Genomic DNA, 27980 nt, shown 5'->3' on the forward strand with positions numbered 1-27980 from the left:
GGACCTACGGGCTGTGCATATAGCCGTCTGGTCTTGAACTGAATCACATCATCACGTAATACCGAGTGTATAGGATGAGAACCGGCTGAAAAATCCCAGCCGGCAGACAGCTCGAACTACGTAACCTAGCTACCTCTTTAATTCATGGCCAGACCCACATTTGATTTCGCGCGCCGCTTATCAATTGTAAATTATAAACGCCTCTTAATACTGTCACGCCCAATTTTTATGAATTCTATATAAAGCTCACTGACGTGATGGGTTCTGAGTTACAGGCAAAATTTCAGCGATTGGCTCAAGAATATGCAAAGGTTAGCTTGTATAAGCTGTGGTAGTGTATACGCGTATACTGGTAAATACCTTGAGTTATTTCATGTCATTCACTAAATGTTGTGGAGGGTTCAACATGCGAGTGTTCCGAGAATCACGTTAAAACTCCGAATTTCTGTGATATGTAAGGTAAATGGGGGTAACTTCGTGAAAAGTTTGCGTTTTTGTTTATAACTTTAGATATACAAAACCAATAAATACGAAACTTGGCTACAATCAACATGTGTTTATGTAGTCTAAGTTTGCCAAGTTACAATAGATTTGAGTAATCGGTTAGAGAGATATGGCAGGAAATAGCCGATAGTGTCAAAAAACACGCAATGGGGGTAACTTCGTGAATTTACGAATTCTCCTGTTTCACTGCCTATAGCCATGGCTGAAACATGGATTGTTGCCAGAAAAGAGTTACACTAGACACTTTACCTACTTCTCCAAGTTAAAAGAGTCGAATAGAACAATGTACATGGTCCTCTAAGTGGCAGAGCAAGTTTTGTAGTACCCGGAAAGTTTTTTTAGCAAAAATTTTGTTACACATCATCAATTGAACGACGATTTCATAAAAACTACAGAAGCTAGAGTGTCATACTTGGACTCAAAGTAATCACCATATCCTAGCGTATATACACAGAAAATATCAAATCGTTTGATCAAGCCATTAAAGAGTTTCAGCCGATCAAAGTCGAAATTCACGAAGTTACCCCCGCCTACCTTATATGCATACTGTTACTGCTACTGTGCAGTTATTTAGCAGGAAGTTTTCTATGGAAATGTGTAGCTACTTTCCATTTATTTATTTATTGGGATTTACAGCATTGGCACGATGCAATTGAATAGTACAATAGATGACTTTCATAATAAGGAATTTTAAACCATTGGCCTCTAGCATCCTGAAATTTACATTATTTTGTAGGTGTAAATGTCAAAAGTAACGTCTCCAATTTTTAAAAGGATAACATAAATAGGTCATGAGATATGACATTTTAAAGTTTGCAGTTTTCTCATACAATAGTTGCCCCTTCTGGGCAAACACATGGATAATGTATGTGAAAATCACAATGTCATATCTCATGATCTATATACTCTATTGTTTTAAAATTTGGAAAGGTTAATTGTGAGATTCACACCTACAAATAATGTTAAATTGAGAAATGACATTAATTGAATTTGTTGTTTTCCCACACATTATTTATGTGATTACCCAGAAGAGGCAACTGTTGCCCCCTATCATAGACAATGTACAGTATGGAAAAACGACAAACTTTAAAATGTAATATCTCATGACCTACAGGTGTATATATGCTATCCTTTTAAAATTTGGAGATGTTACTATAGACATTTACCCCTACAAATATTGTAAAATTCAGGTTGCTAAGGGCAACTTTTGTTATTATGAAATTCATCCATTACAACAAAGAAAAATTAGTCCATGAACCAATGCACACATGTACAGATCTCTGTGTGGTACATTGTATTCCATTCACATTTACAGGTAAAGAGCCATGCTGATGTGCTGAAGGAGGCAGTACTTACAGAACGAAATGAAGGTGCTAAACTAAAGGTGTGCATGATTTGATGTACATATAGAAAGTGTAATATATAGTAATATATACATTTTACAGGATGACATCAGAGAAAAAGAACAGGCTATCCATAAAATGGATCAAGAAAATGAAGCATTACAGTTTAGAAATCAGCAGGTATGAATGTACTAGTAGTTGATATGCTACACTGTACTTCTTAAATACCATAATTATAGGCTCCTATTGGCAGTAAATACAATGTGATATTTTACACGACTAATTAACCCTTAAACCCAGATTTAAACTTAATAAATATGGGTACCTTGCACAAAGTGCTGTAACTTTCAAAGCGTCTGTCCTATGGCTACGCAATTTATATCATTCTACTCATGTTGTAACAAGAATTAAAATTATACCTAGGGTTTTACCCTAACGCTAAATGGTGAGGCCAAAACTAGCCATGTAAGTAACTATTTGGTAAGGAAACATGCAAACCCTTTACATACAGGGGGGTACCTTTATAAAATGATTCATAACTCGATGGTGGGTGTTCCTACCACCTTGCAACAAGTGCTGTCTGACTTGCCATTAAATTTTCCATCAGGCCATATATGACTCACGTGAGTAAACCCAAACTTAAGCATGTGGCTAGAATTTTGAAACACGGAGATGCGACTCGCTATTGTTCATTGCTTCATAACAAGTAAGCCGCTGTAGTTACAGTGTTCATTTAACCTTAGCCCAGTAAACAGGCTGTTTATTGATGTGTAGTTGTAGCTAGGCTATAAGAATTAAGCCCCACCTAGTGTCGCCATGAGTGCCTGTATTGTGTAAACACGCATTCCCATAAGCTCTTTGCATGTTTAAGGGTTAAGTTCATAGTTGTAAATGTTACACTTTTATTGTGTAATGTGGATGGTGTATTGTGTGTGCACATGCAATAGAGCCACTATATAGTTTTAAAATGTATGTGTTACGTACTATGTAATACCAAGAGTTTGTGGAGCATCTCCTGTTTCCCATATACACCTATATATATTTCCCTGTAAAAGAGTGTACTGTAAAGTGATGACACAACACTTCCGACTTTGCTAATTCTCTTTGTATACAGTAACTATTAATTTCGAATACATGTGTCTAACAACATTGCTGGCAAGCAAACTGGGGTTTTATGTGTGAAATCTACTCTAGCAGTAATTTATACAGTTGTAGACACAAGAAACTTTCTCTGTATTGCTACATGTATGTACTGTACATAAAGTAGTATCATTTTAGATGCTAAGAAATCATGATGGAAACATTCAGTTTTTAGTAGAAATTTTATATAACTGTTTTGCTGTCGTGGATGTGGACAGATTGACTCGTGATTTTTGATATCAGGAATACGATGCATTACCTAAATGCAATAGTGTCAGCCAGCTGGAGGTGTTAATAATAGCTTATCCATTATTAATGGATGCATATGTATTGAGTATAAGAAAAAAATTAGGAATTTTAAATTAGAGTAGGGACAGTGTATAGTGCTGCTATAACAAGTACTGAAACAAGCTGGATCAGAGTAGTACGTAATGTCCAAATACTGTAAAACAATAAGAAGTCCCTACTGTGCTACACTCACTGCACAGTAGTGATATTCACTTCTTATTGTTTTACAGTATTTGGACATTATGTACTACTCCGATCCAGTTTGTTTCAGTACTTTTTATTGCAGCACTATACACTGTCCCTACTCTAATTTAAAATTCTTAATTTTTTCTTATACTTGTTTGTGAAGTTTTTTTTGCAAGCTCATGACCACTAAATAGCCTGCTTTTCACAAAACCAGTTAAAAGAGTTAATCACAGCACTATTATAGTAGATTATGACTCATACAATAACAACTGATCAGTGGGCGTGGCTCTACATAAGCCTACAGACAATAATGGACATGGATTCGTGCATACCTACAGACTGATGAATGGGCGTGGCTACCATATGTCTACAGAGTACAGACAGTAATTTACATAAGTGGGCGTGGCTCACGAAAGAAACAGGGCTAAGCTATGACATGTAGTAACACGTCCACATTTAATTTAGCATGTGGGTCAGACCCGAATAGTCTCTAAAGCGGGACCTGGATGACCCGACTCGGTTTAACATTATTACTAAATTTATTGACTTACATACACATTGCTATATAGTTCGCCACGAGTTGCTCTCATCAACAGCAAGTCACGTATGCGTGTGTTCAAATAGTTTGGTGCAACCGGCGACCACGTGTATTCGAATAGTTTGATCCAATATACACTGGTAGATGGAAGCCGTACTGTAGTCTATTAATACTCAGCGGTAGAACCTTGACTGATGGCCATGGCAAAGAAGGATAAAAGGTAAGACAATAGCGCAAGCATCGTATGTTTATCAATATACCAAAAGTTTTTTTCTTAAGCGAACTAGAAACGTTTCTGCGAAAGAATTAGGGCTGTAGCTGTAGCCAGTTTTCTGCTACGCTTGACTGAAGGAGTCAGGCAGGCAGTAGAAAATTCCGTTAGATAAATTTTTATAAAATTCTGTAGCAACTTGACAGAAACGTTTCGGATTGATCTGAAGACACTTTTGGGCTTGGTTTTACCCAACCAATACTGTCATGTCGTGAGGAAAAATCACGGCAGGTTATTATATCACGGATCACCCCCACACCTTTGATGTCTCTACTATACAGTGCTATTGTACTGTATGATACGTATATTCATGGTGGCTTTATTTATTATGCAAATTTTCTGTAGCTAAGCAAAAGAGTAGAAGTACTACAACAAGAAATTGATAGCGTACAACGAAAGAAAGAGAAAAAGACTAAGGTACTGTATGCAAAATTAACTTTGGCTGTACTATGTACACACATGTGTATTTGTATGTAGGGAGCAAATTTGAATGTGAGCTCAGAATATCTTAATGTTCAAGCAGGAGAGCTGAAGGCTAGGATAAATGAAAATGAGAGGCTCCAATCACAGGTTTGGTATGCATACAAGACATCACAACATGCAAGTATAGTTACAAGACAAATATAACAACTGGTAACAAAACATTTGCTAACATAATTATACCTGTACATGTAGCTAGCCTGATTGTGTGACCATGATGAATTAGTTTATTAGACAAAATTCCTTAGTATCAATTTGAGCCAAAGGGATACATTTTTACCTTTTGTCCTGAATTATACATTAACTTTATTTAGTGAATTCAGTTCAGATACATATCAATGAAGCCCATATAGAGCCTCTGTTAACCCTTAAACGTGTATACAGTATAGGCAAATACGCATGGCTGTAAACTAAGTGCTATAACTTTCGAAGCATACCCCTTATGGCTAAGCAATTTACTTCATTCTACTCGTAATGTAATAAGTATTACAATGATACCTAGGGCTTTCCCCTTTGTGCTAAAGCATGATGCCAGAACTTGCCATGTAATCAACTTTTCATTAATAAACATGCAAAACCTTTACATACCTTTATATAATGATCCATAACTTGATGGCGGTTGTTCCAATTGACTTCCAATAAGGTTTGTTCGCTTCAGCGTTAAATTTTGCATTAGGCCATACAAAGCTCATTTGATTAAACCCACAATCGAAGTTAAACACATGGCGAGAAGCTTGGTTGATGGATAACACTGATTGTCGTTGTTCTTTGTTTCATAACAAGTAAGTGTCCACTGTTACAGTGTTTATTTAACCTTCCCCAAGTAACCCAGTGAATAGAATTTTGATCAATGTGTAGTTGTAGGCTAAAGGAGTTGAACTACCCCCGTACCCCACCTAATTTCGCCATGAATGCGTGAAATGTGTAAACATGCATTCCCCAAAAGTTTCATGCGTGTTTAAGGGTTAATTACTCTAATAGAACGTACACTGGTTGGGGTACTTCACTACTCTACAAGTGACTATACAGTAGTAACTAGTAGTAGTAAGTAATTATAGCATCCATGCACTTGCCTTAAAACAGACGTGGAAATGGAGTATATTTTCTCTAAGAACAGTATTGTCTGTGTGATATGACCCTATTCTGAGTGTGGTATATTGTGTTATCCATAGATGGACAAACTCTCACAAGAATCATCCAGGTCTATAACCTTATTGCAAAATCAAATTAGTGAGTTAGAAAGGTCAGTACATATATTGTGGGTCTTTGTACAGTGGTATATACATATCTCAGTGGTCTTGATAAAGAATCACCTTAAATTATTAACTATCCTGATGGCTTAAGATTACTATCCAAATATTGAATAAATACGGATATACAATGTACGTACATGTATATACAGTATCTGTTACAGCCCTGCTACTTATTGGAGTGAGATGGCTTAAAATTTTATAGTCCTAATCAAGCAATTAACTACTCTAATAGAGAATTCATTCAAGCATTTATTGATGTTCACAGTGAGGTTCCAACTTATTTAACATTCTCTAAAGAAATGTCCTAAGTGTTATCCTCACACAATGAATTATACATGTTATTGGTGTTGCTTTCTTAAAGGAAAATGGCAAGTGATGCTGAAGATGCTAAAAAATTGCAGCAAGATCAACTGTCAACCATTGACAAGTTAGAAATGCAAAAGGCTCTTTTACAGGTTTGAAAGGACTATACATGATACATACACTGATCATGACTCTTTATTATAAATAATAGTACATTGTCTATACGGTATGCACTTTGTATTGGTCATGGAATGTATACTACACTATTAACCCACATCCCATAATTTTAGGGAAAGCTTGAAAGAAGTAATGAGGAACTTGAAGAGGTGTACATTAAACTGGAAAATGTGTAAGTGATCTAGTTGTACACTGTAGTTGACTTGTTTATGTACAGGTGTATGTATAGTACAGTATGTATTTCCACCTAATAACACTGTGTCTACAATAAAAATGTGGTCGGTTAATTCATACTACAGGTGTATACTGTATGCCATGTTGAACTTACAGCTGTATCATTCTAAATAGTTTTCTTAAATTCACAGAGTTTCATGGTTTTAGTGTAATCCCGCATTTACAGACTTCAGCTTTCTTGTGGGTCTTTTGTGGATAGCCATAATCCAATTATGCCTGCTATCTGACTGCAGTACAAGTGGCTAGACTATGAACAAAAAATATACTCCCATAAGCAGATTATACCCTGCAGGCATGACAACAAAGATTTTAACAGTCAAGAGACATTTATTAATTGTCAAAAGTCTTATTTGCATTACATACCATATTGCTAGTCAATCATTTGTTTGTAAAGACAGTGACGCGTATGGAAGGAACATAGTGTAATTATGCACAGAAGTGTCTGATCAACTGTTTTGTGATTTGTTTATCATGTTTTCTTGCATAACTTCTTTAGACAAAGCCTCAAGGCTGTTCTTTACTTCCATTCACGTATTAAGGGGACATGCCCGGTCCCCTTGAGATACACTATCTCTTGTAGTCTATGAGCCCTGCAATGTTGTTTTCAGTTGCTAAACACCTGTAAAACCCAAAGGGAAGGTCATTCACAAAGTCTGTAGAGATTTCACACCTCTAAAGAAACCACCTGAGAGCAAAGCTTACCTGTGCATTAGTTTATTACAGATAAACTTTATCTAACTTTTAATTCTTATATGCTGACTGCTTGTATGGTTTTGCTGATGTGGGTGCGTACAGACAAACACAGCTATAGGCTACACATACCCTGTACATATGCTTTTACAAATTTCAGTACACTAAAACTTCCTCAATCCATGCATGCATGCTGCATAAAACATTCTTCTACAAATAACGTGCATGCTAAGGAGTTCATGTAGACTTCAGGTACATTCATGAGAAGTTATGTATCATGGCTTGTGTGCTATTTTATCATACAGTAACTGAACCATTTTTTACAGGAAATCCAGCAAAGTCAGTGAAGATGTGTCAGATTTTTCAGGTACAGTACTAAGTGTCTTATGATCAAGCTCCCTTATTTTGTTTTGCACAAAATTGCATCATTCAGCCTTGAAATTTTGCACATGCAAGAAGAGTCCAAAAGATAAACCTCAGTGCGTGCGATCTGAAAGATCTATCAATTGCCACACCTTCAGGACAAAGAAATGAGTTGAAACTAAGTTTGTAGATCATGCATCTACCCATCACAGCTTAAAACTTTTGTGCTTATATGTGAATCAGAGTAACAGTTACAAGTTATAATGTACAAGCCAAACATCACGATTAAGACACCCTAATTGAGCAGTCATCCTAATATAGTGATCATAAAGAATCACCAAAACACACAAATACGTGTACATTAGATGTAATCACTATGCATAACAATTTGTTTACTTTCTTGATTACCACCACTATGCTATTGCTGTAGAAAGTAAAATAAGGTGGGTAAAGCAAGCCTTAAAACTGGTATAAAAAGAAGTGGTCTCTATACCACACAGCCAAGCCATGAAAAAAAAATCCAGTTTGAAAAAAAAAGTGAAATTAATTTGAAGGTGGCGGCCAAGAAATGCTGCAATCCAATGGTTTCATGGCCGCCACCTTTGATTTTACAATTTATTTTCACCATGGTTTTTTTTTTTTTTTTTTTTTTTTGGAGCACTGCATCTTTTTCATAGCTTGGCTTATAGATAAAGTAATAATGCTACTATACAGTTAATCACCTACTGTATATGGTACATATGTCCTGTACATGCATGGATACAATGATTTGTTTTACTTTTAGGTGAAAGGGCTAGGGCATTAGTTGTTCAGTCTGCTGTGTCAGGTAAGTGACTGTTATGCACTAACATGTATAGGAAAAGTTGGGGTCATTACTTTTAAAAATGTGACTTGTTATGCATTACTCATTAACCCTTAAACCTGCAAAGAACTTTTGGGGAATGCATGTTTACACAATATGGGCATACAGGCAACATTAGCATTAGGTGGGATAATTTAATTCTCATAGCCTAAAACTACACGTTGGTCGAGCCTGTTCTCTGGGCTACTTATAAAAGGTTAAAATGAATGCTGTAACTACAGTGACTTGCTTGTTATGAAGCAAAGAACAACAGCGAGTTGCATCTCTGTGTTTCAAAACTCTTGCCACGCATTTAATTTCGACTGTGGGTTTACTCACATGAGTCATATACAGTGTATGGCCTGATAGAAAATGTAATAGCAAAGCAAACAGAAGTTGTTGCAAGGTGATAAGGGCAACCACCATCAAGTTTATGGATCGTTTTATAAAGGTATGTAAAGGGTTTGCATGTTTACTTAACAAAAAGATACAGGCTGCATTTACATGGCTAGTTTTGGCCTCACTGTTTAGTGTTAGGGTAAATCCCTTTTAATCCTTGTTACATCACAAGTAGGATGATCTAAATTGTATAGCCGTAGGATGGATGCTTTGAAACTACAGTGCTTTGTGCAAGGCATACGCCAGTTTTCTGGACTATGCAGGTTTAAGGGTTAACTTACATTTTACATACCGTATAACTTGTTAATTTTCCATGTACATATAATGTGTTATTACTCTTTACTACTAAAGTGAATATTATTACAGTGCATAATGTGTACATTTCGTTACCTCCAAATCTGTGTATTGGCAATGCCCTATACAGTCAGGTTCCATTCTATTGAACATGCATTTGAACAAGTGTTTGTTTTACTGCATGTTATTCATACTTGCCTGCTTTATGCATACAGTGAAATGAGTTTATGAATGTTTTTTTTTTTTTGGTACAGGTGAAAGTGGTGCTTTTGGATTCCTTGATGTGCCTCAATTTGACACTCAAGTACAGGTTAGTGTGCCTTCATTGTAACTTAACAGTTGTATGTGCGGTGTAAAGTACATAGAGCCATCACAACTTCAAACTTTACTATATAAATTGGGACCTCTCTATAATGGACACTTTGAGGCCCAGAATTTTGGGATTTATAACTTTTGCTGAATATAGAGGTGTTCTCTTTCAGGGGTAAAACTGTATAAAGTCTGACCTGTTGGGACCAAAGTCTACGTCCTTAATTTAGAATGCTTGTTAAGAGAGGTCCCGGTGTAGCGAGAAAGTTCTTGTTTGGTTGTTGGAGTTGGCTTAGGGAATGACAGAGTTTTGAAATATTTCCTGTCCAAAGTATACTTAACCCTTAAAAAACCTGCAAAGAAATTTTGGGAAATGCATGTTTACACAATATGGGCACACATGGCAACATTAGGTGAGGTAACTTAGCCTAAAACTAAACATTGATCAAAAGTGTGTTCACTAGGCTACTTGAATGAACACTGTAACTACAGCGGCTTACTTGAAATGAAGCAATGAACAACAGCAAGTCACATCTCCGTGTTGCTTAATTCTTGCAACCTGTTTAGTTTTGATTGTGGGTTTACTCATATGCATCATGTATAGCCTGACAGAAAGTTTAGTAGGAACTTGTTGCAAGATGATACGAGCAGCTACCATCAAATTATGGATCATTTTATATAGGTTTGTGTGTTTAGTTCCTTGAACATAGTCCAGAAAGCTGGATAACCTAATAAATGTGCGTGCCTTGCACAAAGCACTGTAACTTTCAAAGCATCTGTCCTGTGGCTACGCAATTTACGTCTTTCTACTTGTGATGTACTGTGTAGCAAGGATTAAAATAATACCAATGGTTTTTCTCTAACAAGGGTTTTTCTTCCTTATCCTAACAGCTTTCTTCTGGTAGGTTAGCTAGGTCAAGTCACTAACAAAGCTTGTGACCAAGTCCGCATGTAGGCCATGTGGTGCACCACTGGCTGTCCTCTGTATCTATGACCAAGTCCGTGTGTAGTTGGGGGGCAATCAGGATGGGCCATCTTCCCAAGGTGAAATGGCACCCATTAGTGACATTTTTATATTGGCTGGACTTTTTGGTGCCACTTTTTTTAACACAGTGTTTGGTGTAGCACTGGACAGTTTACAACACACACTGTATTTTGCACTTTTGTGGACAACTTTTTAAACCAGGCGCACGCCCACAGCTGGCCGAAGGCCGGCTGTGGGCACGCACCTGGTTTACTGAAATTGTTTTCGTAAAAGTGTGTGTGTGTGTGTGTGTGCGTGTGCGTGTGCGTGTACCTACCTATCTACATATCTACCTATGTTTGTCCATATGCACCCACGTGAGTAAAATCGTTAAACGGAAAAGCAGCTTTTACGTAAGAAGTAAAAGTTAAATGAAGTCTGTATTAAACTTCCGCACAGGTAAACTTTGCTCTGAGGTGGTTTCTTTCGGCAGTCTGAAATACGGGTGTGGCGACTCTCCTCCGACTTCGTGAATTACCTTCTCTTCGGGTTTTACAGGAGTTTAACAACTGAAAAACAACTGTGCAGGCCTCGTAGACTACCAGGAATAGCCTATCCCTTCGAGTTGGAAAGGGGGTGTATCCCCTACGTACGTGAACGTAAATGAAGAGCAACTTTGAGGCTTTGTTGAGAGAATTTGTGGAAAAACATGATAGTCAAAGTTTAGAAGATACTTCTGTGCGTAATGTGTTGATAAAAGCGGTTTGTTTAACAAGTGCTTCCTTAGCAGCGCATAGCAATGTAATTGAAGAATTACAAAAATTTCGTGAATTACGAGAATTACAATAAATTAATTATGTATTATTGCACAACCAAAAGCCTATGTAATACATACAATACATACAGTATAGTTGGTTAATAACTTCATTTCAGATGAGTTAGCTAGCTGCATGGCGCCTGGTTTTTAGAAGTAGCACAACATCAACTTGTTTTAACACGCTGTAGTTGTAGTAGTTCATGATATTAATATAACAATCACAGAACTATTTATGATATACCTGTATAATAATGGCTCCCTGTTTTTTTTTCCTTACAGTATATACAGATGTTGTCCTGTTATATATGTATAAAATGTGACTTCATGAAACAGTACCCTGTATATGGGATATATGTGCATTATTATTATTATTATTGTTGTTGTTGATAGTCCATTCTATCTGATGTGATCAATGATCTTGAAGAGAATGTCATTGCCTTTATGACCCACATTACTAATTACTTCTCCTACTTGGAGCAGGTATACCTGATACACTCTTGTGGTGATATTTTTGACTTTGTTATACTTAGCGTTCAAATTACTATCCAATTGATGGCACAACTGGTCAAATAATATCTCCTGTTAACAAAAAGGTAAGTATACAATAAGTACTATACTTTGTGAGCATCTGTATTGTTACACTGTACATTTTCTATGGGCAGTTCACTCAGCGCCTTCATGAGTTTGCTGCAGAATGCTCTCATCCACTGCAGAATGCATTTAATAAGATCATTGATGTCTGTAAACAGGGACAAGTTGTTGTGGTATGTATACCATACTGTATGCTGTGCTTGTATTATGTGTCACACAGAAAGATCATATTCTGCAAGAGTTTGGAGAATGCTGTCACAAGCTGACAATGTTTATAGACAGAGTGGTACCTTATCACCTGCTAAGGTATTGTATGCGATGTATTATGCATTAGTATTAGTGTGTACACATACTAGATACTGTATGTAAAACAGCATGTTGACTGTGCCCATCCAAACTTTTTGCTTTTATAGAAGTGTATGTATTTGTCTAAAGCTGGTTGTGGAATCACATCTGGTTTTCTGAATTTGCTTTCCTAACAAATGTGTGAATGTACTGTATGATGTACCTGTCTATCTGTGTTCGTCTGCACCTATGTACATGTAGAGTATGTGATTATAATGTCTGATGTATTATATGTGAGAAATGAAAGCTAAACATACCAGTGAATTAAAAACTTCTGCAGATGTGTATTTTGTTCTGATGTGGCGTCTGTACGTATATTGATTTAAAATGTATGCAGTAAGTATGTATATAAAAGTAGATACTTGTCAGATATGCACTGTGTATGCTGTTCTTATACCAATGTCATTTTATGTACATAGTTTACAAGAAGAATCTCGGCAGACTGTGTGTGGAGAATCATTGGAGAAGAAAAATTCTGAAACAACTAAAGTTATTGCTAGCTTGCCAAATAAATTTAAATCAATTGATTCATATATATCAGTTCTTATAGGTGAGTAAGTTCTCTGCAATTTACAATGCATTGTACACCATGTGCTTTGTACGTACATACAGTATATATGTACAGTACAATTACGCAAGAATTTTTTTTAATTTATTTTTTATAGCAAGCTCTCAGTTTAAATTCCCATTGCCTACGGTTGAGGCTATATATAACAAGCTTAGTGGGTGTTTTGCAGCAATATGTGAATCAATCAAAGGTCAGTAAGTTGTATGTACTACAGTATATTTGGTGCTGTATAACATTATTGTGTGAGTTATGAGTAGTATATGTGTCTTTTTGTTTTTTGTTTGCTTTTATTGTATGCTTTTGTGACTTAACAAAAAGTAGTTCTCCATAACAGTTTTGTATCTTACTTATAGAAATTTTATCCTGTTATTCAACCAAGATTGTCCAGGAACATTCATTACCAACTGTATCAAAGGTAATAATACAGTGTTTGTACAAAATTTGCTTTAATTTTGTATGCAAAACTTGTATATCTTTTAAACGTGATACACTGTATCTATAGCCAAAGTTTCAACTGTGTACTGCAGTACTACAAGTATAAGGAAAAATAAGGGGTTCATAGAAAAAAGGTAGGGAAACAAGGGAGGTCACCTAGCTACACGTGCAGATGTACTAGTGGACATTTAATCCCTTGTTTACTTTTTGTAACAATATTATTATTGGTGAACACACACATACTGCATCAAAAGAAAGGATGGTGCCAGAGGTATTGTTTTTGACTGAACATGCACCTTAACTATCAATTAACTCAAAAGTGAAGTTGCCATTACGCCTTACTTTCTGCTATGTTCAGCCTGTTTCACAGCATAACAAAACAAAGAACAGTAGGAGAAGCTCTTCTGCAATCAATCCAGTTACCACAGAAAATACGGACAATTCCTGTTTACAATGGTAGGGAAGCCATCGTGCACCGTGAATCGACAGCTTGGGCTGTCAGCAAAGAGAATGGGACACAAAGGAGGACAAAGGTAAGTCCATGATGCATGCATTGTATGTACTATCCAGCTGAAGCAATGTTGAGCAGTGAAATAAATCAATCCTATAGCTTTAACTGTTATTGAGTTACACTTGTCTAAAGGCATCAGGCAAGTAAGCAGTAGAAAATTCTATTGAATAAAAATTTGTAGCAAGCATTTATGGTCGTACTGAAGGCACTTTTGGGCTTGGTTATACCTAACCATTACTGCCAAGGTGTATTGTGAAGCTTGTTTTGGGTGATATTTTGGCCAGGATCCTAATATGAATATGTAATAGGATGGATGGCTGTGGTATTCGGGATTAATAGTGCAAGCATTGTAAACAGGAAGGAGTGAAATAGTGTGAGGCGAAGTCAAGCACCCCTATCCTGTCTACAATGCGAGAACTATTAATCCTGAATACCACAGCCATCCGTTCTATTTTAAATCCAACAACCATAGCAACTGTTGCTTGCTAGGTAACAAAAATTCAAAAATAACCACTGCAAAAGATCAATCACACTTAGCAACTGTTGCTATGGTCTCAAAATGACATTTACCTTAGCAATGGTTAATTAGCAAACATTGCTATGCATCCATATTGTTGCTATACCATGGGGCATCTATATCTATGGTAACACTAGTCAAGTCAGACATTTACTTCTAATAGAAACACACCACACTATTTTAGCCAATCAAATTAGTATTACAGGTTTTTGTCAAGGAACCTTGACAAACAAGTGTAATACTAATTAGGGCTGAGCGATATTACCGTTTTAGCGATATATCACGATATTTTGAAAGTATCGATATCGCAATATTTTGTTATTAACTATCGTGATACCATGCCTGTACATTACTGTCATTAAAAATCCATTTGTTATGCAGTACTAGGCTAAGAATCCTTGTAAGTGATAAAGTCCACCCACCTGGTTTCCCCTGCAGAGAGGTGTGAACACCACAACATAACCTCAAAGCATGTGTTACAATAACTGTTACTGTAAACAAGAATGATAGTGGCTAGTTTACTATCACCTATAAGGACTTCCTGCTGGAATGCTGAGCAATACAGTATGTAGCAGCAGCTATGATTGGCTTATTCATAAGTATTGTGAACTATTCAGTATCGTGAATAGTGGCTTCAGTATCGATCGTGATACTAAAATGGCAGTATCGCTCAGCCCTAATACTAATTCTATTGGCTAATCGCTTGACGTATTTCAAAATAATACATCAAGGTGCTATTGAGAGTATTATATTGTATCAGTATTATATTGTATCACATTCACTTGTTGGATTAACAGTACAGTACTGTATGATATAGCTATTAACTTATAACTTGAGTTTAAGGTCAAGATTCTCTAATCTAAACGAAAACATCCAAGCTGTAAAAAAGAGTGCGGCCCCCGAAAAGGCCAGGGTGAAAAAATATGTGAAATCCAAGGTGGCGGCCAAGAAATGGCTGTGATGGTAGGTTAATGGCAAAAATTTTAATTACGACAGTTCAGGTGAATTTGCGTTGCCTCCTCCACTAGGATTCGGCACCAAATTCACCAGAATTGTCGTAAGTAAAATTTTTGCCATTAACCTACCATCACAGCCATTTCTTGGCCGCCACCTTGGATTTCACATCTTTTTTCACTCTGGCCTTTTTGAGGGCCGCACTCTTTTTTACAGCTTGGCTGCTTTGGTTTAGATATCACTTCTTTTTGTATTGCAAGCCACAAAGCCAGGCCATAAACTGGCTTTGGTGCTTCCTTTTAACTTGTTCTTTTTTCTTTACTGCAGGAATTTTGGAACAAAAGAAGTAATTCTTTGTATAGCTTTTGTCTGATTTAATATTTGTATATTTAACACTGAATAAGGTGATTTTTTACATAACTGAACTGTAGCTGAAATTCTCATTGTTTGTAGCTGAACTCTTTTCAGGGTGACTTGTTTCAAGCTGCATTCTCTACATGGTAATTTGTTTCTAGAGCATACTTCTACAGGGTGATTTGTTTGTAGCTGATTCTCTATATGGTTACTAACTTGATTCTAACTGATATCTCTACAGGGTGACTTGTTTCCAGCTGATATTTCTACAGGGTGATTTGTTTGTAGCTGATCTCTCTACAGAGTGACTTTTTTCTAGCTGAATTCTCTACTGGGTGACTTACTCCTCCTAACTGATCTCTCTACATGGTGATTTGTTTCCAGCACTTATACTGGGTGAAACTGATCACTTGTATTTAGCTGAACTCTCTACAGGGTGATCTTGTTTGTAGCTGAACTCTCTACAAAATGATTTGTCTCTAGCTGATCTCTCTATAGGGTAACTTGTTTACAGCTGAATTCTCTACGGGATGGTTTCTTTGTAGCTGATCTCTCTACAGGGTGACTTGTTTCTAGCAACTCTCTACAGGTGATATTTTTGTTTGCAGCTGAACTCTCTACATGGTGGTTTTTTTTTGTCGCTGAACTCTCTACAGAGTGACTTACTTGTAGCTGAACATTGTATAAAGTAACTTGTTTGTAGCTGATCTCAATAGGTTAGCTAACTTGTGTATACAGATGAACTCTCTACTGGGTAGTTTCTTTGTAGCTGAACTCTCTACTCAGTGACTTGTTTGTAGCTGAATTTTCTACAGAGTGGCCTGTTGTAGCTGAACTCTCTACAAAATAACTTGCAGTGTATATAATTTTACAATGGAGTAAATTAGAAATGTATAGCTGAATGCTCTATTAGGGTGACTGATCTATTAGAGTATCTCGATCTCTCATTTGCTACACGTAGTTGGCTTTCGAATCATATCTCAGTGGTTTATAATCCGATTCTTCTGTACTACTGCAAGGACTTTCTGCGATAATTATTCCAGCTGCACACCGATTTATAGTTCATTGCTCTAAGCAGTTTGCCTGGTAGGCGTGAAAACTAATAGTTTTTTATTCATAAAAATTGATCGCGTAATTGTGACATAGGTTGGGTTTTCTGTCATATCTCGATGGCCTTTAGCTCGATTCTTTTCAAACCACAAAAAGGCACTCCTACGATAGTTACTCCATCTACATAGCAATTTTCAGCTCATTCCTTCAAGTGGTTTACCCTGTGAGCGTGACAGACCTTCAACCTTATTTTACGCAAATAATCAGTCATAACTCCGTGAATGTTCATCGGATTTCTACCAAACTTGGTACTGAGATTCGCCTTAATGAGCCCTTTAAGTGTGCCAAATTTCAGCCTGATTGGAGCACGCATTCGTGTTTTATTGCGGATTTTGCAAAGTGTGTGAAAAGAAGTAGAAGAAAAAACAAAGAAAAAAAAACCTAACTTTGGCTGCCCGTATCTCGGAAATTGCTTGAGTGAATTTCTTCAAATTTGGAATGTAGACTCCCCTACCTAGCCGGCAATTCTGTAGCAGATTTGGTTTCAATCAGGTAAGAGATCACAGAGCTACAAAGGTGTGAAAATCGCATTTTCTTTCTTCATGTTAATATACTCACGGTGTGGCACGCCAGCTTCTTGGGCCGCACGACACACTACTGTGTGTCTTGATAGAGCAGTCATTAAAATTAATTTTGTAAAAAAAGCAAGTTATCAAACTTTTTACATGAAAATAAGGCAGACATTCATGTACAGTACATGCATAGCCCCCGGCCTGTACAAAATATGTGATGTGGTGCAGGTTCCTTATTTGGTGGTTTTTGTTGTAGTCCTTGCAACAAGAGTTCTATATCTTGCTACTACTATTTGTGACCAGATCTGCAAAAAAAATGCAGACATAATATTACATGTCTAAAATGTTACAGTAACAATATGTGCTAAATGTATGTGTGTATTGTTATAAAATTCTGTATGTATTTTAATTGCTTGAATCTTAATAAAGGATGACGTAAACCTGGGTGTCTCATTGTGCTCACCTTAGTTTAAAAATTCTTGCTACAATGTAGTGCACCAAGAAAGTATGAGATATAAGTGCTTGTGTACAGTTTTACTACATACACTACATCACGTTGGAAAGATGGAATGCCCATTGGTCTTCCTTCACTTGTCTGTACTGAAGGATGGAAAACTTACCCTTCAATGGATTTGACTGTTGAGTCTCAACTTCGCATTCATAGGCTAACAAGCGCTTATAATCTCTTTCCTTATGTACATAGTTGTACAAATCAATCTTTCTGGTCTTATTGCTGTGTAGTGCATTGTTTTGACCTTCATGTACTGTTTGTGTTTTATATACTGTAGAACTTACAAACCACAAGTGAATGCGTACTGTCTTCACTGACAGCACTTAATGCTGCCTCCAAGAAGGTACATATGTATCATATATTGTACTGTACATCTTACACTATACCATACCCTGTACATTACTAGACATCATGTACAGGATGTGATAAAACACACTAGTGTTCTCTGGCTTTACATTTAAATGGTGTGCCCTAATACTGTTTGTGTATTGCTGTCATGCAAGATGTGTTATTATTATGCATATACATTATGTACTGTAGGTATCCTCAATCCTAAAGAACAACAGTGATACCATAGTGTCTGTTGTAATGATGAGGGTGTCTTCTAGTGAGGTTAGGTATCCATGTGCGTCCTGCTTAAAACTCTGTGTGCACGCATGCATGCGTCTTGCGTGCGCACGCGTATAATGGTTGATAAGTGGCGTGTGTGTAAGCTCATATTGTTATTGTTTCATTTCTTATTTGCAGACTGCTTCTTCTGATGTGATTGATGTATTGAGAGCAAGGGCTTGTCAGTACATGAGGAGTTTTACTCCAGTAAGTTCCTGTACTGATTGTGTACTTACAGTAACTAGTCTTTGCTTTGAAAATACAGCACAGTTTACTTCAAAAATAAGTAATTTTGTTGATTCCTACTCCCTCTAATAATATAGTAACCATGTATATAAATACTCTAATATGTACTGTAGAGTAATCAAATCCAAGCAATTCATCATTGATTTATTGTGTATATACACTGTACGCTGTACATACGTACATAATCTAGTTCCTTTGATGCCTGATAAGTTTTTGCCAACCACTGCCTGCAGGTATCAAAGTGGCTTTCACGCCAAGCAAAGAGCTCATCATCTACTATAATTGTTTTATAATGAAGCTTTTAATGACTGTCATTTTAGCATTAAAGGCCATGGTGTAGTGCCAACTGGCAGTGCAATCCACAGGACAAATTATTAGAACTGATACTGTACCTACTGCACAAGCATGAGTTTGGTTAGGTCATGAATTATTGCAGAAGGCAGTTTGTTCATACAGTACCTCATGTATATGTTCATCATAGGAACTTTACTAATGTCATATTGTTTCGTGTTTAAACAGTGCATCATGATAGTGCAGCAAATCCCCTCAAGGCCCGGTACTAGTATGCTCCTATGCAGGTGTACCTTAATATGCAGCCAAGCTATCAATGAAGGCCACACTCGTTTTCATAGCTTAATTATGTAAAGATATTACTTCCCCCCCCCCCCCCCCCCCAAAGCTAGCTTACAACTTGCTTTAAACTATATTTATGTACCTGATTTGTTGAACATGCAATTGGAATGTGACTGTTCTACGTGAGTATCTTGCTGGTGTGCTAGTGGCCTGAATGAAGCTACTGTAGGTATCACCTGTGCGGACATGTGGCAGTTTGATATGTGTATGAAAAGAATGGAGAATTTGATCAGGCAAGCTTAACATGTCATATTTTCAGGGGAATTTGCTCAAATTCAGTATATAAGCTGGGAGAATTTCTGAGCCACACAATGCTACTGTGTGTCTTGCTCCCAACAAAAGTTTTATGAAAAATACACGTAGTGCGTCTGAAAGCATTGATTGCGTATGCATGTTTGTTTGTCACTGTATGTGTAGTGATATTGTTATCCAATATGTAGGTAACAACTGGAACAGTACCCTATCAGTTGGCCTTACATATGGCTAAGTCATTACACTTTGCCTCAAATGACACTGAATCTTTAACACAACAGGTACTGTAAGAATGTGCAAATACATATGTTCTGGGCTATACAGTACGTTTGATTATTTTGCATGTTTCATTGCAATATTAATGGCAAATGTACTATACAGGTTAAAGAGTTGAAGGATGTAGCAACACGGCTAGAACAGGTAATTTGGTTGTTTTTATTGCTGTATTAAGTTAGCATGTACTGTGCTGTGTAATTATAGGATAAAGAGAAATGGATTTTGGAAGCTCAGCTAATGAAGATTAAATACGATAGAGAACACCAGGTTACTTACTGTACATAGTGTTAACCATTTATTACATGAAATGTTGTGCTGTCATGTAGAAAATAGTCAAATTAGAAAAGCAGCTATCCGAACTGCACGCTAATCCTTCTGCTGCTATAGAACTAGCACCACCTACACAGAATGATATGATCCAACAGGTATGTTGTGTATTTACGTTCATACAGTACAGTTGTGTATGTGTACATATTACTGTTGTTGTTGGTTGCATTGTATAAATTTTGTGTTTAAAATTTCATGTATACGCTCATTAGAAATCTGAGTCTCCAATCAGTGACGTGGATGATGATACTGTGAGTTTTGTTTGTGCATCTCTAATCTGTAGTTTGTTTGCATGGTGTATGGCATCTGAATTTCTTAGTGTAAATGTACATGTATCTTATAGCTATCTGTTGTACCAGCTTAGAACTTGTCTTGTATCACATCACTGCTAACCTATTAATTGTGACAGCTTTTAGCTCTTGCAAGTCACAAAGCTAACTGTTGTACTACACCTTGCCTCCAATTGGCGATAGCCTATTTTTAATGAAATGGAGGATGATGATTAGTTCACTCATTACATGCTGGGGTTATTGTGAGGAACGCCAACACAAACAGAATAGCTTGTACTATATATGCCGTTAAATGAAACAGAAATGGGATTTTTTTTCTATGTTCCTCATAAACATGTTATATCTACAGTATGTCAAAGTAGTGTACTGTGTATTACTATTTTACTGTATCTACTATACATTTATATTGTTATACATTAGAATTTGTGACCCGCTGAATGAAAACCCGACTTGTTTACACTTTCTTCAAACTTTATTTTATCACTTTTTTGTTGTCTAGAGGAAAAATCAATGGGCAGTTAAAGTTTCAGCCTTATCTCGTAAGTGCTTTTGGAGTTGTAGTGATAGACAACAAGAAGAGCAAAACAATTGATTTGTACAGAGCCTATACAGAAAAAATTACAGGTGCTTATTTAATCGATCATAATTATGTCTCAAGTACAACGGGCTACAGAGTTGGGACTTAAAGTAGGGGACTTTAATAAAAAGTTTACATATGGTTCAAAGAGAACTATTGTAATACTATTGGTAATACTATTAGTAATTACCGTTAGTTTTTACAGTTGCCTTAGTGATTGTTTGTGCTGTGTTGTATGTTGTACAGCTATTGTTTTGTTAATTGACTGCTACATGACAGCTGCAAAGTTACTGTTATCAAGCTTGTTGCCAGCTGGTAGTTACACATTTAGTTTGTTCTTGCCCCTCTGTGTGTGGTTGTGCATGCAACTGGCAACTAGGCTTGTTTTGTTTAAACATGTAAACATATTGTAAACAGGATAGTAATTACGATATGTTTGGTTTTTACCATTACAATGGTCATCGTAAAACTATTACACTACAATGGTCTTTACAAAACCAAATGTAAACTTTTTAAAGTCATGTTGAACTGGGACATTCATCAAGGTATAGTTTTTGGCCTAAATACACCTATGCCAACAAGCAACAAGGCAGTTCAAGCTTAAAAACAGTGATGATAAAGTTAAATTTTATCGCAACATAAACATAACTCACGTTTGCTTCATGGTACAGAAACGAGACAAACCATATTCTTACTATCCATGAAGAGGTGAATCCATTGATGTATTAGATATTTCAATTCGAGTCTTCCTTCATTGTTTACTGAAGCGATTAAAATGTGCATAAAATTATTTATGTAGCACATTTTTATACCGAATGTGTTTAAGTGGCATTTATCTCTAAAATAGAATTATGCAAACAAGTCGGTCTCAACTGGTCACATTTTTCAATGTATTATTATTTTGTTTCTTTTATATATAAGGCTGAAAGGGACCATGCAGAACTTATTAAGAACCATTATGCTACAAGAATAACTGAACTAACATCACAGGTTTGTTGTGATCCATATTGTTCTTACTGTATGACAGTGTGGTATGATACTATCACCCGTGTAGTCTGTATTGTGGTACAGGTAGTGTGTGTATCATTTCAGTCAAGTTTCTTGCTTTGCTACTATGCAACTGCAACTATTCACAATGTTACAGTGCAGTGTACAGTAGACAGCATATAATGGAAATAGCCTAAAATATTAGTTTATTCATGCCAGCTTGAAATATGTATGGGTGAAGTGAGTTCCTGAAGGCATTGTGAAAGCCTTTCACAATGGGCTATATAGGATGTGTATCTAGCCTTGTAGGCTACCAGGAATAACGAATCCTTCAAGGTGAAAGGGGATGCATCCCATACTTATGTGATTGAGATTGATCATGAAGGACAGTCATGAGTCTTTATCTTTAAAAAGAACATGCTACGTAGGTACACTATAAAACAATTGAGAAAATATTTCTGTGAAATTTGTGGTTTAAATCATTTGTTTGTAAGTGCCTTTAGCACTTATATGCTCCTGGTTTGAGCATATATATACGACTCTTAATAGAGATTGGAAATGGCGTCACATGCCCAGTATACTACCTGTACAATTAACGTCACTGGTTAGATACGAGGCACATTTCGCTTGTTACTGCTTTGAAGAGCATAACATTTTTCTTTACTGTAGACTATCAGTATAGGTTTAGTAGAATATGAAAGTTCTGTAAGGTTGAGCAATACAAGTTGCTTTGGTGGAAGTCGCTGACTGGCCTTTCCCACAGAAGAAGCTCATCATATCGTGCCGTTTCAGTATCGTTTCTACACCAAGGTACGTTTCTGTTCCTGTGGCAGCTGTGTATACCTTCTGGTATCGACGATACATGGCTTTTTAGAACCCCTTTGGTCATTAGAATTGAACAGTATGGTTTGTAAGCCACACCTCTAGTTTAAACGCTGCATATTTCCTTGGTTACATCTTGGCTAGGTGTTATTGTACCGCCAAGTTTCTGTTCTCCTAACTCAGCACAGCTGCTGTCTAGCGTAACTGTTTGTCTTTCAAGCTTTAATCTAATGTTAAAGCTGTGGAACAAAGCTGGTATGATGGTAGCACACGTAGCTCTTAGGTAGTACATGTAAATCACTCTTGCAAAACCTTTAAAACTTCATTACGGGCCAATTAAATTAGTACACGATACAAATTACGGAAGCCACCTGTAACATTCGAAACAAGCCTATTTCTGGAGTGTGACACCATTTCTGATCCCTATTAGGAGTCGTATATCTATGGTTTGAGTTATGCTTCCTTAGCAGCGCGTAGCAACATAATTAGCAAATGACAAGTTAATGAGTTATGAAATACATGCAATAATTACAAACCTGAAATACACATTAAATTGCAATAATTACAAACCAAACTCTATTTAGCTAGCTAAATATAGCAAAGCATTAATATGTACTAAGTTATATACGTGGTTGATTGAATGCCTAGAAAGTGATGGGTTTTTAGCAGTACATAGCACAACATCAACTTTTACTGTGTTTTGTTAGTCCACAGTTCAGTGTGGTTCAATGTAGTAATTTTAAGATTGTATCAAGAGGACTGTTTGTTTATGAGATATGGCCTTTTCCAGTCTATTTTTACAATTTCATGTACATATATGTGTTTGTACAGTAACTATACATCAGCTAAACACAACTTACATATATACACATCCTGCCATTACTTACCAGTCTTGTTGTATATGTTTATAGCTTCAAGACGCTGAAGCCAAAGCCGGCTTATACTATTCTGAGGTATACATTATAATTGTGCGTTTCATGTATACCACTGTATGTACAACAACATACAAGAGTATAAATGTCTGAAGGTTTTCTCAAATTTAGAAAAATATCAATTGCAGATATCTTTTTCTGCTATTTTTGTTTTTGTAATTTATATATACAGTATAGTGTCTGGATTATAATATATACAGTGCTCTTGAATTGTCCAGCAGCATTATATGGTGAAAATCATACAGTACATTAGTAACTGTATATTAGGGATCATGGAGTGTTTCACTTTCTCACAAAAAAAATATTAATCAAAAGCTAGTATCACAAAGCATTCATGGTGTTCTGGCAGTATTGGTTAACCCAAAAGTGTCTTCAGAGCAGCAAAAAATGCTTCCGATAAGTTGCTACAGAATTTTAAAATAATTATTTAACAGAATTTTCTGCTGACTGACTAACTGACTGATGCCTTCAGATAAGTGTAACTTCCAATAATAGCTAAGGCTACGGGCATGACTGTTAGATGTACAGTAGCTTCAACCTGACAGGGGCCTTTTGACATTCCACAGTACATACAATATATGCATCATGGACTTACCTTTGTCTTTCTTTGTGTCCCATTTTTTCTTGCTGACAGCGCAAGGTGTTGATTCGCGGTAGCTATTTGTAACAGAAATTGTCTGTATTTTCTGTAGTGGCTGGATTTTACTCGTAATGTTCTTTATTTGTAATGCTGTGTAACGGGCTGAACATAGCTGAAAACGAAGCATAATGGCAGTGCATACTGTACCACATCAAAAAAAGAATGGCGTTTTGTTTGAACGTATGCCCCTACTATCAATCACTGAAAAAGTAAAGGAGTAAAGTAGCTATTATGCTTTGTTTTCAGCTACTGTATGTTCACCCTTTTACACAGCGTTTCTATATTGTACATTAGTACAGGGGCGGATCCAGACTTTTTAAAAGGGGGTATTGCAACTTCAGTCCTAGCTGTAAACTGAAGACCAAAAAAAAAAAAAAAAAGGTAACTACCTGCTGACAATAGCTACCCTCCACCAATTATACTTGCTACACTGCTTCTCTAAATGCTATGACTGCTCTATTAGAGTATCTTGATCTTGACTGCTCTATTATAGTATCTCGAATTATTGAGGCTCTTCCAAAAAGGGGGGTTCCATAGAATTCTTTGAACCCCTCCCCCGGATCCGCCCCTGTAGTAGACCAGTAGTGTAGTGCAATGCTGAAACCTGTAGGTACCACAATAATTTCACTAGAGTACAAATTAAAATTTTACAATACCAGAGATATACTGTACAGGTATGTTAAAAATGATCACAGTTTTAAGTGTCTGTGCATTCTTAAACTTTGTGTGTAGTCATATTTACTATGTACTACCTGTATACTGTATGTATATGAAATTGATGTTATATCAAAATAATTTAATTTTGTTATATAGTACTGTGTGCTGTACAAGCAAGTTCAACATTATGCTTCTGGTGATGAAAAGATGTCAAAAGAACTCAAAATTGTTACTTATAATCAAACCAAATTACAGGTATATAACAGTATCTGTAATGTTAGTACAATCATGCATTGTACAATGTGATGTGTAGTACACATGTATCTATGAAAATGAAGAGATATAAGACAAGATCATTCTAATATGGTTGTAGTGAAACTTTACAAACTAATGGTAAAAGTCCACTGCACTTGTAGAGTAATTATTAAATGTACATTTTGGTTTGGTAGTCTGTCCTTGTTCGAAATTAAAAACTGTAGGTTTAATAATACGGTACAATGTACTTGTTGTGTCGATATGTTGTTAACAGGATGCACATGTCACCATTATGCTGCCAACTTAATTGTGCTAGTGTGTATTAAAATGATACCTTGGCAATGGTTTACAATGCCATGTATCTCATTAAGCTATTCTTTAACTCCCAAAATGTCTATGGCACCTTTGTACATTGCAGGATGAGCTGGTCACTACAAAGGATAATTATGAGACACAGATCAGTGTAATGTCGGACCATATTTGTTCCCTTAATGAAACAATTACCAAACAACGTGATGAAATGGAATTACTGAAGTCAACAAAGGTAAAATTATACATAAATTACCCAATGCATTAAGAAATTGTAGCCTACTGTTGTATTCTATATTATTTTGTGACCAAATTTGTGAAAATCGTTGATGTTTGCACACACCATTGAAGTTGACTTTTCACTGTGAATGATCAACACACTACTCATTTACATCATAGCCATGCCACTAGTTTGCCTTCACAAGTAGAATTAGGGTTGAGTGATACTGCCAGTTTAGTATCACAATCAATACTAAAGCCACTATTCATGATACTGAATAGTTCACGATACTTACAAATAAGTCAATCATAACTGGTGCTACATACAGTAGTGTATTGTTCAGCATTCCTGCAGGAAGTCTTTAAAGGTAGCATCAAACTAGCCACTATCATCCTTGTTTACAGTAACAGTTATTGTAAAACATTCTTTGAGGTTATGTTATGGTGTTCACACCTCTCTGCAGGGGTAACCAGGTTATGACTTACAAGGATTCTTAGCCTAGTACATAACAAATGGATTTTTAATGACAATAATATACAGGCATGGTATTAATAACAAAATATCTCGATATCACAATATATCGTTAAAACGATAATATCACTCAGCCCTAGCCAGAATATATTCTTGGACAATTGACTAGATGTGTTCATGTATTTCCATTAGGTCAGGTGATCTATATTAAGGTTAGAGACTACATATGGCCTGCCCATCCATTTCCTGTTCATATACCGATTTCCCACCCTCCACCCCTGCCACCACACATGATTGTGTGTTGAAATACTGCCATGAAAAAGTTGCTCTAAATTAAGGATATACCAGTAGCTAACGTACTATGGAGTGCAATGAGTTAATTAAATACCGTGGTTGGCTGCATGTGAAATTTCAAACTCCGCGTGTTTGGCCTTCCTGAGTTATAGTGGTTTAAAATCTTTATTGAATATGTCCAGGGGAAGATCCAGGGTTTGGCAAGGGGGAGGGGGGTAGTAGGTGTCTGGAGCAGGGGGTCTGGGGGGCTGCCTAAAGCTATTTCATATGTTTCAGGACTAAAACTTGATGCAGAGTGGTTTTATGCATAAATATCTGCTTTCTATGTGAACTACATTGATCAACAGTTGTTTAGGAATAAGTGACAATCATGAGTAGTTGTTCAGTTAGCTATAGCTATAATAAATATGGGCCTAAAGAATGGAATACACAAGACCATGTGCATTTCATTTGCAAAATGGCTATCCTTAGCTGGCTGAATGTGTCCATGCATGGTATAGTGCTGCAGATGTTACACTGTAGTTTTTTCACACTCAGCAACTATGGAGGATTCTCAATGGTGTTATGTGTGTATTTTTTTTTTGGGGGGGGGGGGGGGGGTACATGCCCCCGTACCTCCCCTTGGATCCACCACCGTATGTCACACATCATGCACATGAATCAACGGTTTTCCAAAATTAGTTCACTTAGTGCAAAATAGTACATAACACCTACATCTTCTGCTGAATGGCGTTAAATTGTTTTTGTAATTGTTGTTATGATTAATTAAATCCATAATTACAGCAAATTTGATTCCATGTGATATAGGTACGTATTGTATAACTCAATTGCTTTAGGATATAACTGTATATGTTTTTGGTTACTAGTACTATTGCAACAATTACAGATAAATATAAAGTTAACTAATTGTGATCCTTGTAATATCTTGTTGTAATTGTTCTTATTTACAGGGTAAAAAGAGAAGACTGTAGAACACAAATAGATCATTTATTTAAACATTTAATATTTATTTTTGTGTGATTAGTAATATTTAACTATATTGTACAGGTATATTAAAACTACAGCCTACTGTACTTGCTATTGTTGCCAGTTTCTAGATACTACAATGTTGAAATTTGTCATTCTACATGTGTACACCTTATAAGTCAATGCATCATTATAATCTGGTGGCCTATTAATACTGGCACAATCCTCTGGTGTTCTACACCCTGGTCCCACTTTCTGCTGGACTACTGATACAGTAGGTGGACTGGCATCCTTAGTGTCCTCACTGTTAAGATAGTTGACTAGTTAACATGAACCTAATTATAAAATTTCTTGTACTAAAAAGTAGGGTTAGTACATACAGAGTTGGGGTAACTAGTTATGTAAGTTACTTGTA

The 27980-nt window shown here is 36.4% G+C and overlaps 1 protein-coding gene across 1 annotated transcript; it reads left to right on the forward strand.

Moving 5' to 3' along the window:
- The first annotated feature begins 218 nt into the window (after window positions 1–218).
- Window positions 219–27725, forward strand: LOC136238305 (protein phosphatase 1 regulatory subunit 21-like). The gene is made up of 31 exons (XM_066028714.1): window positions 219–311; window positions 1820–1888; window positions 1950–2027; window positions 4616–4687; window positions 4748–4840; window positions 5923–5993; window positions 6365–6458; window positions 6597–6655; window positions 7734–7774; window positions 8555–8596; window positions 9559–9614; window positions 11785–11874; window positions 11925–11987; window positions 12057–12158; window positions 12206–12291; window positions 12750–12880; window positions 12996–13088; window positions 13252–13313; window positions 18080–18145; window positions 18343–18414; window positions 18550–18618; window positions 19731–19823; window positions 19924–19962; window positions 20023–20085; window positions 20145–20243; window positions 20358–20396; window positions 21934–22002; window positions 23733–23774; window positions 25207–25305; window positions 25724–25849; window positions 27550–27725. The coding sequence occupies exons 1-31, from the start codon at window positions 258–260 to the stop codon at window positions 27568–27570; spliced, it is 2253 nt and encodes a 750-aa protein (XP_065884786.1). The 5' UTR covers window positions 219–257; the 3' UTR covers window positions 27571–27725.
- The last annotated feature ends 255 nt before the right edge of the window (window positions 27726–27980 follow it).

The sequence above is a fragment of the Dysidea avara genome, chromosome 11 (assembly GCF_963678975.1).
Source record: "Dysidea avara chromosome 11, odDysAvar1.4, whole genome shotgun sequence".
Taxonomy (NCBI): domain Eukaryota; kingdom Metazoa; phylum Porifera; class Demospongiae; order Dictyoceratida; family Dysideidae; genus Dysidea; species Dysidea avara.

Bases quoted from the DNA above. Each gene is read 5' to 3' on its own strand.
- LOC136238305 (XM_066028714.1), top strand. From the start codon at position 258: ATGGGTTCTGAGTTACAGGCAAAATTTCAGCGATTGGCTCAAGAATAT. The intron at 4,688-4,747 runs GTACTGTATGCA...ATTTGTATGTAG, and splicing joins AGAAAGAGAAAAAGACTAAG to GGAGCAAATTTGAATGTGAG. The intron at 7,775-8,554 runs GTACAGTACTAA...TTTTACTTTTAG, and splicing joins AGATGTGTCAGATTTTTCAG to GTGAAAGGGCTAGGGCATTA.